The 16,025-nt window shown below is 41.0% G+C and overlaps 1 protein-coding gene across 1 annotated transcript in view; it reads left to right on the top strand.

Moving 5' to 3' along the window:
* The first annotated feature begins 1,357 nt into the window (after positions 1 to 1,357).
* Positions 1,358 to 16,025, top strand: part of CAMK4 (calcium/calmodulin dependent protein kinase IV) — a 174,410-nt gene continuing 159,742 nt past the window's right edge. The window contains exon 1 of the mRNA XM_052777728.1: positions 1,358 to 1,618. Within this exon, the coding sequence (XP_052633688.1) occupies positions 1,449 to 1,618 (170 nt within the window). The 5' untranslated portion in view covers positions 1,358 to 1,448. The remainder of the gene's footprint in view (positions 1,619 to 16,025) is intronic.

Genomic DNA, 16,025 nt, shown 5'->3' with positions numbered 1-16,025 from the left:
GACAGACTTGTTTGGGGGGGGGGAACAAAACATCTTGGAAAATATTAATACACACAAATTAACACAACAGTGAACAAGATACTGTGCTTTATCAGAGCAAGGAATACAACGCTCTAAAACCAGGGTCACAGATTGTGGTTGAAAATTAGAGGATGATACTCCTGTCACTTCTGCAGCGCAGGCTTGCACATGGTCCATTTTACCTCCTGCCTGTGCTTGCATGACAGTATGGGTGGGTGTAATAGCGTGGAGAGGATGTGAGTAGGATTGATCTGGCATACTATGCATGCGAGGCACACACAACTGCTGCTGTTTTATTTCACCACTACACCAACAGAAACTGCCCTTATATAGACACTTCTGGCTAAGATTTTTACAGTCAGGGATACAATATACTTTATTATAATCGCATGCATTTCATAACCTGCAGATTTCATAACCGGTTAAGAGCGGCATAGCAGCATGGCAATTTTATTTCTTTATGGCTTCTTTTAGTTCCATGGTGGCCAGGGAAGCTGTATTTTTTGGATTTTTGCAGTCGTGTTTGAGCATTTGTCCGCCTCTTTCCCACTGCTACGTGCCTTGGTCAGTCTCTGCCTCCACACCCTCCTCCCCGAACTGACAGCAAACGCCGAGGGAGAAATCCTGAACTCCCGGGTTGCACCCCGATAACCGATCCCAGATCGCGAACTGGCAAAATGGTGCAGCATCACGGGGTGGCGCCCACCTCGCTGCGGGCTACCCACCCACCCTTCGCGGCCCCACCGACGGCGGGTCCAGCCCGGGCCGCCCGACCCCGGCCAAACCCGCAGCGGTCTCTCCAGATCGGGGTGCCGCTTCTCCCTTCGTGAAGTTGCCCCCCCCACCCCCGACCGTGGGGCTCGGTCCCGCCGCTCGCGGGGCTGCGGGCGGCTGCGCTCCCGGTGACCGCCTCTGCCGTCCAGGGCCAGCCTCCGGGCGGGCTCCCGGCCGGCGGCGAGCGCCCACTCGCCCCGGGCCAGGCGACTACCGGCCCCGCTCGGCTCGGCGGGGCTGGGGGGGAGCCGGGGGCGGTGCGACCCCCGCCCGGGGCGGCTCCCTGCGCCGCGGCGGCCGTGGCCGTGGCCGCCCCCCCCGCTCCGCCCCGCCCCGCCGCGCTCCGCCCTGCCGGCAGCTCCCGGCCCGCCCAGTCGGAGACGCCCCCACCGCCCCTCCGGGCTGGGGGAGCCCCCGCCGCAGCCGCCGCCGCTCCAGCCCGGCCCGGCCCGGCCCGGCGCGGCGGGGGGGGGGGAAGGGGGAGGGGGAGGAGAAGGAGGTAGGGGAGGGAAGGGAAGGGAAGGGAAGGAGAGAAGAGAAGAGGAGAAAAGAGGGAGGAAGGGAGGTGAGGAGCCGCTGCCGCCAGCCGCCTTGTCGCTCTGCTTTCTGCAGCCGGTGCGGAGGAGGGGGCACCCCCCGGCAGGCGTCCCGGTATGCTGAAAGTCACCATGCCCTCCTCCTCCTCCTCGTCCTCCTCTTCCTCGTCCTCCTCCGGCTCCTCGGCCGCCGGCCGCTCCGGATCTGCCGCGCCCGACTACTGGATCGACGGCTCCAACAAGGACACCCTGGCCCACTACTTCGAGCTGGAGTCCGAGCTGGGACGGTGAGGCGGCGCCGGGACGGGACGGGACGGGACGGGGTGGGGGGCGCGGCCGCCGCGGTGCCTCCCCGGCCGGGGCGGCGGGGCCGGGGCTGCCGGGGTTGGGTCTCCCCTCCCCGCCGGCACTGCGTCGCTGCGGCGAGGGCGGCAAAACTTTGGTTTGTGTGAACGGCAGCGGGAGAGCGTCCTGCTTTTCACGGCATGTAGGCTTTCGAAGGAAAATTACACCTCCCGGGAGCCACGCTGTGCAAATCCACCAAAGGAACGGTGATTCTCGGGAGAAGGCATCAACCCGTCTCGGTCAGCGCTGGTCCAGATGAGCAGCTTTACGTTTAGTCAGGTTACCTGTGTGTTTGCAGACTCCAGACCTAATACTGTATCAGCTGAATGGTAGGCATCACTTCGAAAGCACTAAAATGCCAGCTTATTCGCAGCCTCACTTCATACGAGACCTTTTATCATTATCACCGTTATCAGCACCTTTAGACCTCGCGCTGACAAAACTCCCACCCGAGACAGGAGTCTGTGAACAGGCCTCTGTCAGCAGAGTCTTTTCACTGGAGCGCAGTGCAGACAAGTGAGCTGGTACATGTTCATTCATGAATCCTGCACTACTGCCCTGATGCTTCTGCCTGGCAACTTTAAGGTCCCAAGTGTTCAGTTTTTTTAAAACTGAAGTCCAGTGTAAAACGCTGTTGCCCATATCTAATGTGCGATTTTTACTCTCTAAATACAGTTGTTGGTTTTATGTTGAATTTCTGGGTAGAAAATAACGTGTTAAAAAATAAAAAGTGGAAAATGACAGCTTTTTTAAGGGTTTACAGTAGATGACTTAAATCTGTAAGTCAGTAGGTAACAAATAACAATTGTTAATTTTGCCAATGATAGAGCATTGAAGTCCTGGATAACTGTGGGAAATTTGCAGGTAATAACATGGTTGCCTTGGTACAGTTTTTTTTCAGAAAGGGCATGCAATGAAAGTTATTGCTACAAGGCATACCTGTGCTTGCTGTACTGTAACTGATTGGGGCAGGAAAGGCTGTAGAAATACAATACAGTATCATTCTTGGCTTGCTGACTAGGTCTTAAGCATCTGCTGCTACCTCTTTACCACTATTGCTACTCATGCTAGCCAGATTTAAATAGGCATAGATTTATGTACGCTTACCACATTTATACTTGACTTCACTGTACACCTATGCAGAAACATAAAAATGTAAAGCAGGAAATATTGTTGTGTCAGTTTTGTGCCCAGAATTGACCAAAAAAAAGAAAAAAGTGTTTATTGCTGAATAACAACAGTTGATACCAACTCTGTCACCTGGATTAATACTGTTATGCATGGTCTGTCTAGAATTCTTTCGGCGTGTGTGGTACTGACTGTGGGCTTCATTTAAGAATAGTCTGCATTGGCGATACATCATGGGTTTATTGTATAGCTTGGGAAGGGGTTTTAAAAGGTGAACTCTCCTGTCTGAGGAAGAAAGAGTTGATGAAAGCTGAGGTGTAATGGGGTTTTCTACCTTGCAAGGTGAGACAGTAGGTGCTGAAACTCTTAACAAAAGGTTTGAATAAGTAAGACAGCCACACCCAACTAGTGTAGAGATGGGAGCCACTAAGTCTGCGCTGCTGTTGGGTAGAACTAGGAAATAAGATTTAAAACAAAAGCAGAAAGAAGACAGGAGATAAGAACCATCTTAATCAAAGACCATGAGGTAGGGAAGGGAGGGAGAACAACTCAGAGGGGTACATGGTCCGAGAGAAAATTGCGCTAACAGGTATGGCAGCGAGATCTCAGTCCTTAGGTCCCAAGGCTAGCTTTGAGATCCTTTCAGAGCCAGCATCTGAGTGCTGATGCTTATCTCGGACACCCTCTGACAGCCCAGGTGTATCTCAGCCAATCTATAAGGGAGATCCAACAATCGCTCTTGGTTCCTAAGTGTAATATGAAACTGTATTGTTTTCTCTTGGTAACCTTGTCTTCAACCTTTTAATTTTGGAGAAGATTTTGAGTACATCTACAAAAAAATATTCATTGCTTAGGTTAGTGATGGTGCAAGTATATCAGGCGAGGCTGAAAGATGTGGGTATGTGATCCCTTTAGATGCAGTATATCTAATATACTAAAATAACCAACAGGAGACACTATCCTAAAATACCTTTAACAAATACAGGGAGTGGAAGATGTCTTCTGTCAGACTGGAAAGACCTGCATTTGAAAGCCAGCTGTTGCCGAGTATGGGAGTTCCCATTTGGGACGAGTGCCCTTTCTGCAAAGTATGTCTGGCAAATCCCTAAGCCATTGTAGTCAGTAATTCTTGCTTGTATGACCAACTAAGGAGGCATGGGAGAAGAGGGGGAAGGTCCTGCTAGCAAGAAAAATAATAAATGCCTAAAAACTTGGGTAGGAGTAAACAGTCATCTTTCAACAGTAGAGTTCCACAGGGATCATCAGTTCAGGTGTCTGTGCTGCTCAACATGCTCATAAATGAAGGGGTTGAACAGTGATATTTGCTGGTCTTACTGAATTATTGAGGGTTTTAAAGGCAGCGCTGCCTATGAAGAACTGCAGAAAGACCTTGTTGGACTGACAGGGCATTTAAATGTTGGATGAAGTTCAGTTTAGATAAATAAAATGGGGGTGGAGGAGGAACCATTTGGTTGTTTTCTTTCTCTAGTAAATCCTATAGTGAGGTTAAGACAGAGATCTCTGGAGACATGTGTGGTGTGGATGGAACACCTGGTTAGAGGTGCTTGTTTGCTGTTCTCTTTGATGCAAGCTCTGCAGGGAATCTGACAAAGCAAGCAAGTCACAAATGAACTACAGGAGGAAAGGCCATTTCAGCGCAGTGTGTACTTAGGTGGTGGAACTCCTGGCCACTGGATACTGTGGATGATAAAAGCTTACATGGGTTTAACAGGCAACTAGGCAAGTTTACATTCAGGAAATCCATTAAGACTGATTAAACGTGAAGATACTAACTATTGAACTGTAAGTTGCTGAATGTTACGAGAATATTCTTTGAAGTGTTGATATAGTTTTGCTGTATTCTTGCATTCTTCTTGAGGCATCTGTGTTCGGCCATCATTAGAAACAGTATTCTGGGCTAAACCGGCTTTTATTCTGACTCAGGACAGCTGTTTTTATGTTCTACTGAAGGCCTGGCTAGTTTGCCTTCCTTTTAGTCCATTTCTGACAAGGGGGTTTGTGTTTACCACAGAACTGGAGTTCAGAATGCTGTAAAGATAAAATTTTGGTCTTTGTTTTATGAAAAGTATCTATATCTGTTCCTTCTCCGAAGGTTGCAACATTCGTCAGTTGTGGACATTGGAATTTTGTTCTGAGTTTTGTTCTGAGCTTGCATCTAAAAGCTTATTTTCCACACTCCCTTGGAAAAAGATTTTAATAATTTTAGGTTCTAAACTTGTATGTTCCTTAAAAACTAAAACCTTTCGTTAGCCTTATATAATCCATGCTGTATCTTTTGGTACAGAGTTTCTGAATTCACCATTAGTCTAAAAATGGTATTTGGGTTGAAAAGGAAATTAGGTAACAATTTTTTTGATACTCAGCAATATTACAAAAAAGGAATTTCTCTTTTTTGGAATTTTACTTATGGAATTTTACTTAGCATGCAATCTCTTGCCTGGCTGTGCCAAACTACATGACTATTTGAGTTGAAACCAGCTAATATTATTGTAGCCATATTGCAGATCTATTAAATGGTCAAGAGCAGCTAGAAGTATTTCCAACCAAATCCTTAGGGCTTTCTTTCAGTTTCAAAGGTTAAATAAAATAATAATTAAAAAAAACCCCAACAAACCAAACAAAAGTTACAGGCATTTTTTTGTGTGTAAGAATGATAAATCAAGATTTTCCAAGGTTGCCTTTTCCTTCATGAGCAGTCTTTCATGTCTTTCTTTGTGTGATCCTTGCTGAGGACCTAAAACTGAAAGGCACTCAGTACTTGCAACTTACCTTGAATTGACAGTGTGAGCTGAATCATAGGCGGTTTCTGTCCTTGAGCTCTTAGCACAGAGAGAGTTTAAATCTAACGTGTGGTCTGAACTCAAGATTTCAGTGTACAGAATGACGTCTTACTCTGTCAATCCTATTTATGAGTGCTGTCATAGTAGCATCTACTTTTGTAATAGCAGTAGTAGATGAAATCAGGTAAATCCTTTGTAAAAGCATAATTTTATAGAAATTAATTGCTTTTGCATTTGATGCTTTGAAGTTCAAACAGTTTTTGCTTTGAAAGTATGCCAATTATTTTCACTTCCATTCCTTCATTAAAAAAAAAAAGGGGGGGGGGCTTTTTCCTGTTCATCTCAAGAGTCATTTTTTATACAGGCTGTTTGCCATGTTTATTTTGAAAATCACTTGCTCATTTTGCTTTGGGGTGCATTTAAAGTAGGTCAGTCCCTCCTTCAGTAACACTTCTGCTTACTTGCTTGTGACTTTTAGTACTGGTCCTGAGGATTTTCCGAAGAGTTGCAGGCATGCTGCTGACAGCATGGGGTGCTAGCTGTCTGAATGTGAGCGTGGAGTGCTTAGCTGAACCAGGATGAGAATTATCTTTGAGCAGAAACTGCCTGTGTAGATTTGCCTGCTGTCCAGGTCACATCGTGCCACAAACTGCAACTTGCCTGTTGCCCTCACCTTCAGGCAAGCAGCAAGCATTTTCATGCAGTCAGTTCCTGCTGATAGGAAAGGCTGTCGAAGAGGTGGATCTGAGGCCTCATTTGGCACTGTTGTGGTGGGTACACTGGACCTTGCTTAGAGGTAGGAAGATAGGAGATATGGAGGGCATGGTGTCCTTTTGGTGCTGGCCAAGGTGGCAGGTGGATGTGGGGAATGGTTTTCATGCATTGCAACAGCCAGCATAGCCCTAGCTGAAGATTTTCACTTCCTTTTCCTCTTGAAGGGATTCTGTCCACCTCATCTTTCCCCTTGAAAAATGTCCTAAGCATTTGACCACAGGCTCTTCTATGTTTTGCTTTGCTCCTTCTACTGAAGCAGTGGTGTTGTGGAGAAGATAATCCAATGCTACATTGGCCAGAAAGAGGATGTCAGATTGTTGTTAAGCAAGACACTGCTCTATGAAGGGGGAAGTCAGTCCCTATCGAAATGCATGTTGGTCTACAGAGAGTCATAAATAAAAATTAATAGCAAGCAGCAAATGCTTTCTGTGGAAACTCTATAGCTTCTTAACCTTGTCTTCTGGATGAAATTCCTCACTTGGGTATCAGGAACCAGAACTTGCAATGTATAGCCTGGGTTTTGACAACTAAATTTCTTTACTTAGTGAAGGGAGAGTATTTTGTTCAGTTTTGTCTCGTTCAGTTCAAGAACTGGTTGATTCAGAATTAAAAACTTGGGTGTTGAAAAAGCAAGAAAAGAAAATTTCCTTTACCATTCTGTAAATAAAAAACCAATTGAGAGTAGACATATAGTTTCATTTGAGGCTCTCTAATTGTGGAGAGAAATGGGCCCTTAGGGTAGATGTCTTGAACCTTGCCATGGGAGATTGTTATTGACTCTGTTGTCCAAATGCCTATCTTAGGCACTAAGTTACTTGTCTAAACGTTACCTCTCTCCGCATGTTTTTTAGTCAGAAAAGAAGAAAGCTTTTTTGAGTATTTGTTGGCACAGTTGACATTCTATTCTTGTTAGAAAATGAGTTTTAAGTTTTACTTAAATCACTTTACAGTTGGGATTTGTGGCAAAACCATTGTTCTGCTGCAGCCAGGAGTTCTGCATTGAACTGCAAACTCAATGCCTGCTTCACTAGGTCTCAGAAAACATGATAAAATATGCATTTTTCACAATGGCTTATGTGTATATCTGCATCCTTTTAATACTGTGACTGAAGCATTGTTTCCGTCATGCCATGATGGAAGATGGGTTTGTTGATTCAATCAGACATGGACAATGTGTTTAGCTGTCAATGCTTGTGGACAGTCATGTCAGAGAAGCTAACACTATTGTAGCCTCCTTCTTTCAGGAATATGTTAATGCTTGTTTCTGTGGAAGAAACTGCCCTGCTACCTCTGTAAATAAACATATTACTTGTTTTTTAGTACAGTCAGTAATATCCAAGTCGTAACTGTATTATATAAAAAATAGTTTGAAACAAGCTTTTCTTCTTCTTCTAAATATGAACTTAAGCAGACTGCTGATAATGGCATGTATTTACATGTTTCCAATTACAAAAGCATTGAGATTTTATTTGTAATGTTGTATTGCACCATTCCTGTTTTTAAAAGGCCTTTTGTGGGTGCATCTACACTGAAGTTTTAATTTGGATTGGGAGTGACATTTGTGAAATGAATGTCCCAATTGTCCCCTCTCACTGTGCTTTGCTTTGCATCAAGGGGCGTCCTTGGAGCACACAGAGCAGACTGAATGTAGCTGAACCAGAAGCTGCAGTTCAGGAGTACTTAATCCACTCTAACCTTTTGGGAACAATAAATTCACAGGACTAGATCAGGGCTGATCTGACATAAAACTGGCAAAAAGTTTGTGTGTTGATATCAGCACATTGCCACCATCTGTAACGCTGGTGTGCTTCTACTGCACTACACTACTTGCTAATGCATGCCTAAATTATATGTCCTAGTGATACTGTATCTGAATCTATCTGTAGTTAATCTGCAAGTTGATTAATAGGATGCTGGTGATATCACGCATTCAACATAATGCATAGGTCAATGTCTGTCTGCTTGTTTTAATTAACTTGGAAGCTAAAGGGAATATATATTGTATAAATCAAAATTCAGAACTTAAAGTGGGCAGTGAAAGACCAGTTAGTTAGTCGTTGGAGAGTATTGCATTATCTCTGTACTTTTATTAGTCTGTGTACTCAATGTATTGTTCTGTCAATAAATTGAGCCGTTACCTTTTTTCAATAAAAGGAGTGCTGGAGCAGTTTTAAGTAGCTGGAATAAATAGATGATCATTATGTGTTATTTTCACAGCTTCCTTTACTTAAAAAAGAACTATTCATAATGAAAAATTATATTAGAGAATTGTTATTTCTTTATTTTCAAGTTATTTCTTCTGTCAACCGCTGTGTATTTTTGTCATTGGTTTTTATTATCTTTTTTAATTTAAAAAAAACCCTGTATTTCTAACAGGGAAAATGAATAGCTCTTGAATTAAGTAGTCTTAAGAATGCTGAAAAAGCTTTTTGCACATAGAGCTTTTAAGAGTTGAAAGTAATGGTATTTGTGTTAATACGAGAATTGTCATACTTGAAAAACATTGCAGTAATCTGCAAGGGGTTAGACATAACAAAGTCAATCTTTTAGCTTGTTACAGAGACAGTACATCTGAAATTGATGAAGTGTTTTCAAGTTCAGTTGAAACCATTTCCCTAAGCATAATTGTGTAATAAGCCTGTATGATTCTGGACAGAGGGCAGGTAAATTTACTAAAGCCATGTGGTATGAGAAGAAAATACATGTTCATTCCACTGTGTCTTTAGGTGTATGTCCAAGTGTGCATAGTGTTGTGTAAGGGATTGTAATGGACACAGTTTCATAGGCACAATTCTACCAGTAACAGACGTTTAAATGCTTGCTCACATAGTAAATACCCACATCTGAAAAGACCACCAATTAAGAATGGTGGTCACTGAAAAAATAGTGTTTGCAGTAGCATGTGCCCCATCTGTGGAAGTCCAAGTACTTGCGAGGAAGGACTAGCTGTCCTCTTCAGTCACTCAGATCAAAGAAGTTTTAACTTGCTGAATATTGTCTGAAAAGGTCAATCAGGAAATAAAATAGTCATCCCTTGCCCTAGTTTTGTTTATAGTCCAACAAGTTGAGCTGGCTTTATCAATCACAATACACCCAAATGATTCTTCTGTGGTCTTCTGCTAGCCAGAAGCTAGCTGGGCTTTGGGAAAGCGATTTTCTGACACCACACATTGTGTGGAAAAAAGTGCAAAGATTTGAATATTATTTTCATCCATGTATGTACAATGAACCATCGTCTATGTATGTACATATGAACCATTAGTAAGAGTTAAGACTGCATAAAAAGAAAGAACATGTACTCCCTTGTGCTTTCACAATGAAGCAGAATTTAAACATATAAACTTGCGTATTTGCTGTTGACTTCTTCGGTTAGGCATTCCTGCCATGCTTCCTCTCTTCACAATACGCAGACCTTTATTATCTGAACAATCACTAATTTCACAAGGGATATTCTTTTCACAGAACAGTGATGCTCATTCTGAGAAGTGACCAAATGTTCTGTGTATCTCCAAATGGTGACGCTGCTTTTTGTCCTTGGTTTTTCTATGTCTTTTTCAATATTTATGGTTTCCCTGTCTCCTCCATTTAAAAAAAAATGGGCAAGTATGACAGCTTTTACAACCCGTCATTGATACCTTGGAAATACTGTTACATTTTTTGTAAGTGATCCTTCATTTGGCCTTGCATTGTTAGTGTCCTCAGCCAGACAGTAACCACCAGAAAATGCATTTTAACTTACTGGTTACTGCTCTTAAAAACTAAACTCATCTCTAATTTATGAGGATTTTTTTTTTTCTTCCTTGTTATTTGGAGTCTGAGCTAGCAGCTCTGTGAAATCTGAGCTGGCAAATTATTAAGAATTTAATTTAGGAATTTTTGTGTTGTGGAAGCATGTTGTTTTCTTATTGTCAGCTTTGCCTTACTTTTGTGTCTCAGTGCTAAGAAAGGTCTTTCAGAGTGACTTCTCTTTTGGCAAAAGTGCACAGGTTGTGTTTCCCAGAGTCTCTCTGTGTTAGCATTTAAAAACAAGGCAAGAAAAGCATACTTCTTCCTTGTTCTCTACCAAGACTGCAGTTTGTTGCCTGTGATGCTTTCACAGCTCTTTCTGACCTAGGAAATAAGATTTCTTTTGGAAGCTAAATGCATGTTTTGTTGTGATAGGGTTAGGGAAGGTTCTGCTTGGAATGATATCTCTGTTTCCATGTGCTTCAGAGCAGCCCAAATGTGCTGTAACTGCTGAGGATTATACATCTTAAGGACAGATTGACATTTACCTTGAGTTTACCGGAGTGTGGAAGGTTGTGGTCATGCACATGGAAGCTTACTTCTTTTTTCCTGGTCAGTTGTGTTTTTTTTAAGATCTGTTAGCATGATACAATGGGAAGGATCATTGAGAATGAGCTATCCAAGTGTGGGGGTTTTGATCAACATATACATTATATGTGCTCAATTTCTTAGACTATGTAGTGTTTAAAACAGAAAGATGGAGTAGTGGTGATATAATACGGCACCAGTACACATTGCAAATGTATCTTTTGGTTATAGAATAAATGCAAAAATGGTGTGGTTACTGTCATAGGTTACTATCAGTTAAAACACACGGACTATTGGGGACCATCAATATTTGCATCTGTTGCCCCGAGAATAGATGGCTGAGGTGTTGTTGCTTTCCTTGTAAAGTAGTTCTAAGATAGGAGACTCTACAACAATATGACTTTGAAAGGGACTGTTCAATCTGTAGCAACCAAAGCTTTTGTCTCTTTGAATTTCATCTGCAGGGGATAACAGGAGAGAAATTATTTGGCATGAACCACCAAATTACATGGTTGGAACTGTATGCTAATTCTGACACAAATGAAGTAATCACCTGAACAACATAATGCTGTAGCTTATAAGTTGTCCTCCTTTCACATATGCAGTTATCTGCACTAGAACTCAAGAACCATAAAATGTAAAATAAAAGATAAGGAAAATGGGAGCCCCTTTGAGGAAAAAAAAAAATTATAAAACATGCTGCCCTTTGACAGTTCACTGTCTATTTATCATAGCTTTTTGGGGGGTGTAAAGCAGTGGTAAAAGCAAGTCCAAGATTTGTAAAGCACAGCCTCGAAAACAACAGCATTAAAATTTAAGCCCTTCAACAAATGTATAGTCTGTGCTCCGATACATACCTCGCTGTGAGCATCCATATGCCACAGACAAAATGCCAGAATTGCAACTTTACCTCAGAACTGATGTCATCTCCACAGTCCTTTTCCCCAAACTCTCCTCACTAGAAATATGTGATGCATCTCTCCTCTGGCCTCTCTCCCGGCATCATGAAAAAAAGCAGTTGCTTGGTTTTAAGGAAGGGGAATGATTGTAAACCAGGGTTTTCCCCCCCCTTTGCAATAATTTTTCCTTCTTGCAAATATTTGTATTTTCTTCTCAATTCAGATCATCATAAACACACCAATATTGTTACTTATTTTCAGTCTTTTGATCTTTAAAGCATATCCATGTCTGCCAGGTTCACTGCCTTTGGGAACTGATACTGCATCTTAAAATACTCAATTGATTGTGGTTTTATTCATGAAGATGACCCTGATTGCTCCAGACTTCGGCAGAACTGAATACTGCATGAACAAAAATGTTTTACATATGTCTTGATTTTATGTTTTCTTACGAGGCAGCATGGAATGATGTGACTGAGGGGTGGTCATTCAATCAGATCAGTCACCAGAAATTGTGAATTGGTTGTTGACGTTTGTTCATTTATTAAAAAAGATCAAACGCTGACATTCGGAGATAACAAATTCATGTAAAGAAATTGGGATTAGCTCAGAAATTAAATGCAGGAATTCCAATTTAATCTAAATAAATTACTTTCAATGAAAAAGTTTGCATTTATGAATGAATGGAAATGAAAAAGTATGCAAGATCTTAATGAATATCCATGGAATAAGAAGTCTGGTATTATCTTAAAGTACTTCTGAAATAATATTCATACTGATTATTCTTTAAATAATCCTTGTTCATGGAGGCACACTGCCAGTACCAGGGAATGTACTATGTGATTTCATTTTGTGTTTAGCTGTAAAAAAAAATACTGTGTTGAAAGGAGTGGACTTTCATACCCTTTCTGTGGAAGGCTGACCATAAATTGTGCAACTTTCAGTTGATAATGAGACCTTCTAGCTGCTTATATTCTTTGGAGATTAGTTGTTTGAATTTTATTCAAACTGGAGAAAGTACCTCTTTCAGTTTCTCCATATATGCAAGATGGTGTTTGCTGTTTCTGATTTATTAGGTGTCCTGCACCAGTCTAGCACTGTGGACCAATGAGAGTGTTTTAAGAACCTGCTGTGGGCCAGAAATTATTTCAATTCTTTTGGCATGCATTGATTTTTTTTAGTTTTGTTTTAATGTGGTGGTATTACATAGTTTTATACTTTTGCAGAGAAAATGGATGTCTTGGTAAGGCTTATAAGGCCTCAAGATAAAATCTGCCATGGATGAGTACTGATCCCCCCCCCTTGGCATGTTTTCTAGGTTAATGAACCACAATTCTGATCTGGAATACAGTGATTTACAGATATTTGTTTTCCTGATGGAAAAGATTTGCTTGTCAGCTTTCCATATTGTGCAATAATGATTTGCTAAAACTGAACTCAAAATCTGTTGAGATCTCTGACATCATAATCTAAGTTCAGAGACCTGTAAAATACATGTGCATGAATGTTTTACCTGCTAGCTTCATTGGATGCCCCCTCCCCGCCCCGCCTTGTGCTGTAGGTGCAGCAAGTGATCCATCTCTCTACATTCTTTTCAAACCCTTGTGATTTTCTGGCTGATTAGCTTAGTAAAATTAAAAGGGAAGGCCTGCAAAGTTGATTTTGTAACGGGAAGCAACACTTTATAGTGTAGATACTGATGATAATTTAGGAAATGACTAATGATTTTGTTTAGTCACTTTAGGTTTCAGGTGATCAGATGAAGAAACATAATAAAGGGGGGTGTTTTTCTCCCCCCCCCTCCTTTTTTTTTTTTTTTTTTTTTTTCTGGGATTCTGTGCAGCCTGATGGAAGCTGCAAATGCTTATGGAGTGCATTGTTCACTATGTACCACTCTGTTATCTAACTGGCAGGGGATTAACTTGAGCTGGAAGAGGAAGCCAGGTCTAGTCTTAGCAAAATACTGTTAGAACAGCAAGTAACTGGTATTATTGGAGCAACACTTCTGACACTAAAAAGGCAATAATAAATTCCTTTTGTTTGCTGCAGGGGAAAGGAAGGCTGGTAAATTTATTGCATCTGATTCTCCCTTCACAGCAATTTAATTCAAGAATATTTTAACTGCAAACAAGAACAAAATTTGGATTGGTAGGTAAAATTAATAGTCGATGAATGCTAAGTAAGATCAGTAATCAATTGCCAGATTGGGTCAATGTGTAATGGAAAATCTGCAATGAAAGAGATACCCTAAAATTCACTGGCATGTTTTCTGCTCTGACTCTCATAGAGATGAAACCCATCTCCATCTCTGTAATACCTCCATAATAAATATGCAGGTAAATTATTTTTTTAATTTAAATTCAAATCTCATCTCTATGCATAATTCATATCATAGGTGTTCAAAAGTAGGTGGAACAGGAATAAAACTGAGGAAGAAGGCAGTTTTATTCATTACTACAAAAACTTGCTGACAGAGTTGATTTGACTGGCAGTAGCATAAAGAGAATACTCTTCTATTTCCAGAGAATCATTCATTTCAAATGACAAAACAACCTTGGTCATCTCCTCCTCCACCTTCTCCTCCTCCTCTGCACAACAGTATCTTTTTGACCATTTGAATCTTCAGCTTGTCTAGTTACAAGACAATAGCCCATGTTACTGTAAAGTGATTTCAGCTGGTTTGATCTATACTAGTCTATTTTTATTGTTCTTCCACCATTTATGTATTAAAAAAAAAAAAAGAAACCAAGGTATTGTAACCTCTTCACGTTCTTTTTCTGCATGACTTTAGAAACGATGAAATGTTGTTTGTGATGGAAGCAATCATATTAGATGTATTTCCTTTGTAGATGACCGTCTAAATTGAGCTGGTGAAATTTATTCTTTAAATACGTAGCCCAACAAATCTTACTTTCTTTCCCCTGTCAGTCCCTATTTTGTGACCTGGTTATGTTTGCTATTTGTGAATGAATACAATACTTAGAGATAGCCTGTTTAAATAGTTTGCCGTGGTACTTCTTATGAACAATGTGTTTTAACTGTATTGAATATCTAGTAAGACCATTTTATTGTGTTTTTCCCTATTCACAGCTGAAACAGAATAATAATGATTAGCAAGATGCATTAGTCATCCACAACGGCATGTGGCCATTGGAAGACCATATTTCATGCTCGAGACTCATGTCTATTAAAGTTTGTTTTATCCACATATTCGTATCTTTACAATAGTGAATTGGCAGATTTGAGAAACTCCAGAATTTCCATCCCGTGATAAATTTCAGTATTTTGGCATTTGTTTTTGTTTTGAGTTAGAATGAGGAATTGAAGTATTGGCATGATGTGGATAAGGGACAGTTTCACAGCATGGAATTTTTCAACAATTTCAAATTAAAATTTACAAACACTTTCACGTTTTACGTTTTGTGTTAATTAAAGACATTCTTGACTCAAAGTAACCAGATTCCAAGAACAAACTATGTTTATCTCTTGTACCATGGTGCCGCATGAGAGTTTTGATTCAGGTCCCTCTTTTAACTGTTTTTACCTTCTGTCTTTAGTTCCTGCTTGGACTGTGTTTTGCATGTTACACCAAAAGTGGTGCAGCTTTCATATGATATATTTCCCTACTGAAACATAGGGAGATTGCAAAAGCTGTGTTTATCTGCTGACTCCAGTTAAAAAATTCTCAGACTTTTCTAATAAGAACAATAAACTTACTGAATGGGACGGGATCACATTTGCCTTTCTCACAGCTGCTGTCTTGGTAGTTTGTAGCTGTCCGGTTGGTTGTTGCCCAAACTATATCTTCAATTTTCCTTCTCTGTTTGCAATTGATGAGACTTGTGTTTTATAACAAAGTTCTTGTTATTTGTCTGTGTCCAGTCTGTAATGCATGACCTTGCAGTTAATACAGGTAAATTTTATCCCTTTTCTCTTGCTCCCGCTCCCCAGGTAGTAAGTACAGTTTTTCCTTTCTGATATTACAGCCCTCTCCTGTATTGGCAATGCCTCCCCACCTTTATCATCGGCAGACTGAATCAGTGTACTCCTAAGTTTATTCCAAAGTCAATAATTAAAATATTAAATAAAATATATAACAAACGAAAGGAATATTGCTCAAACCTGCATATCGGAAAAAAAATAGAAATGCTGAAGTAAACAGCAATGTGTTCCTGGCAAGCTTTTGATGAAGGTCAGATTGCATAGGCAAATTTCTTGAGAGGGAGAAGAAAAAAATCCTAAAAGCAAATCGTTTGTAACACTGTTCCCCTCTATACCATTATCCTACTCAAATTGAAACAAAACAAAAATCACAATTCTTGCAGCATTGCCCATACCAAGGGTGAATCTGTTCCTTTACATTCTTTTGGTGACTCCTTGCTCCTTTGGCTAAGGACGTCTAGGGCTTTTCTCACCTTCCTTCCCGCCAGCTC

The sequence above is a fragment of the Harpia harpyja genome, chromosome Z (genome assembly GCF_026419915.1).
Source record: "Harpia harpyja isolate bHarHar1 chromosome Z, bHarHar1 primary haplotype, whole genome shotgun sequence".
NCBI classification, from domain to species: Eukaryota; Metazoa; Chordata; class Aves; order Accipitriformes; family Accipitridae; genus Harpia; species Harpia harpyja.
This window is presented reverse-complemented; position numbering and strand designations above follow the sequence as displayed.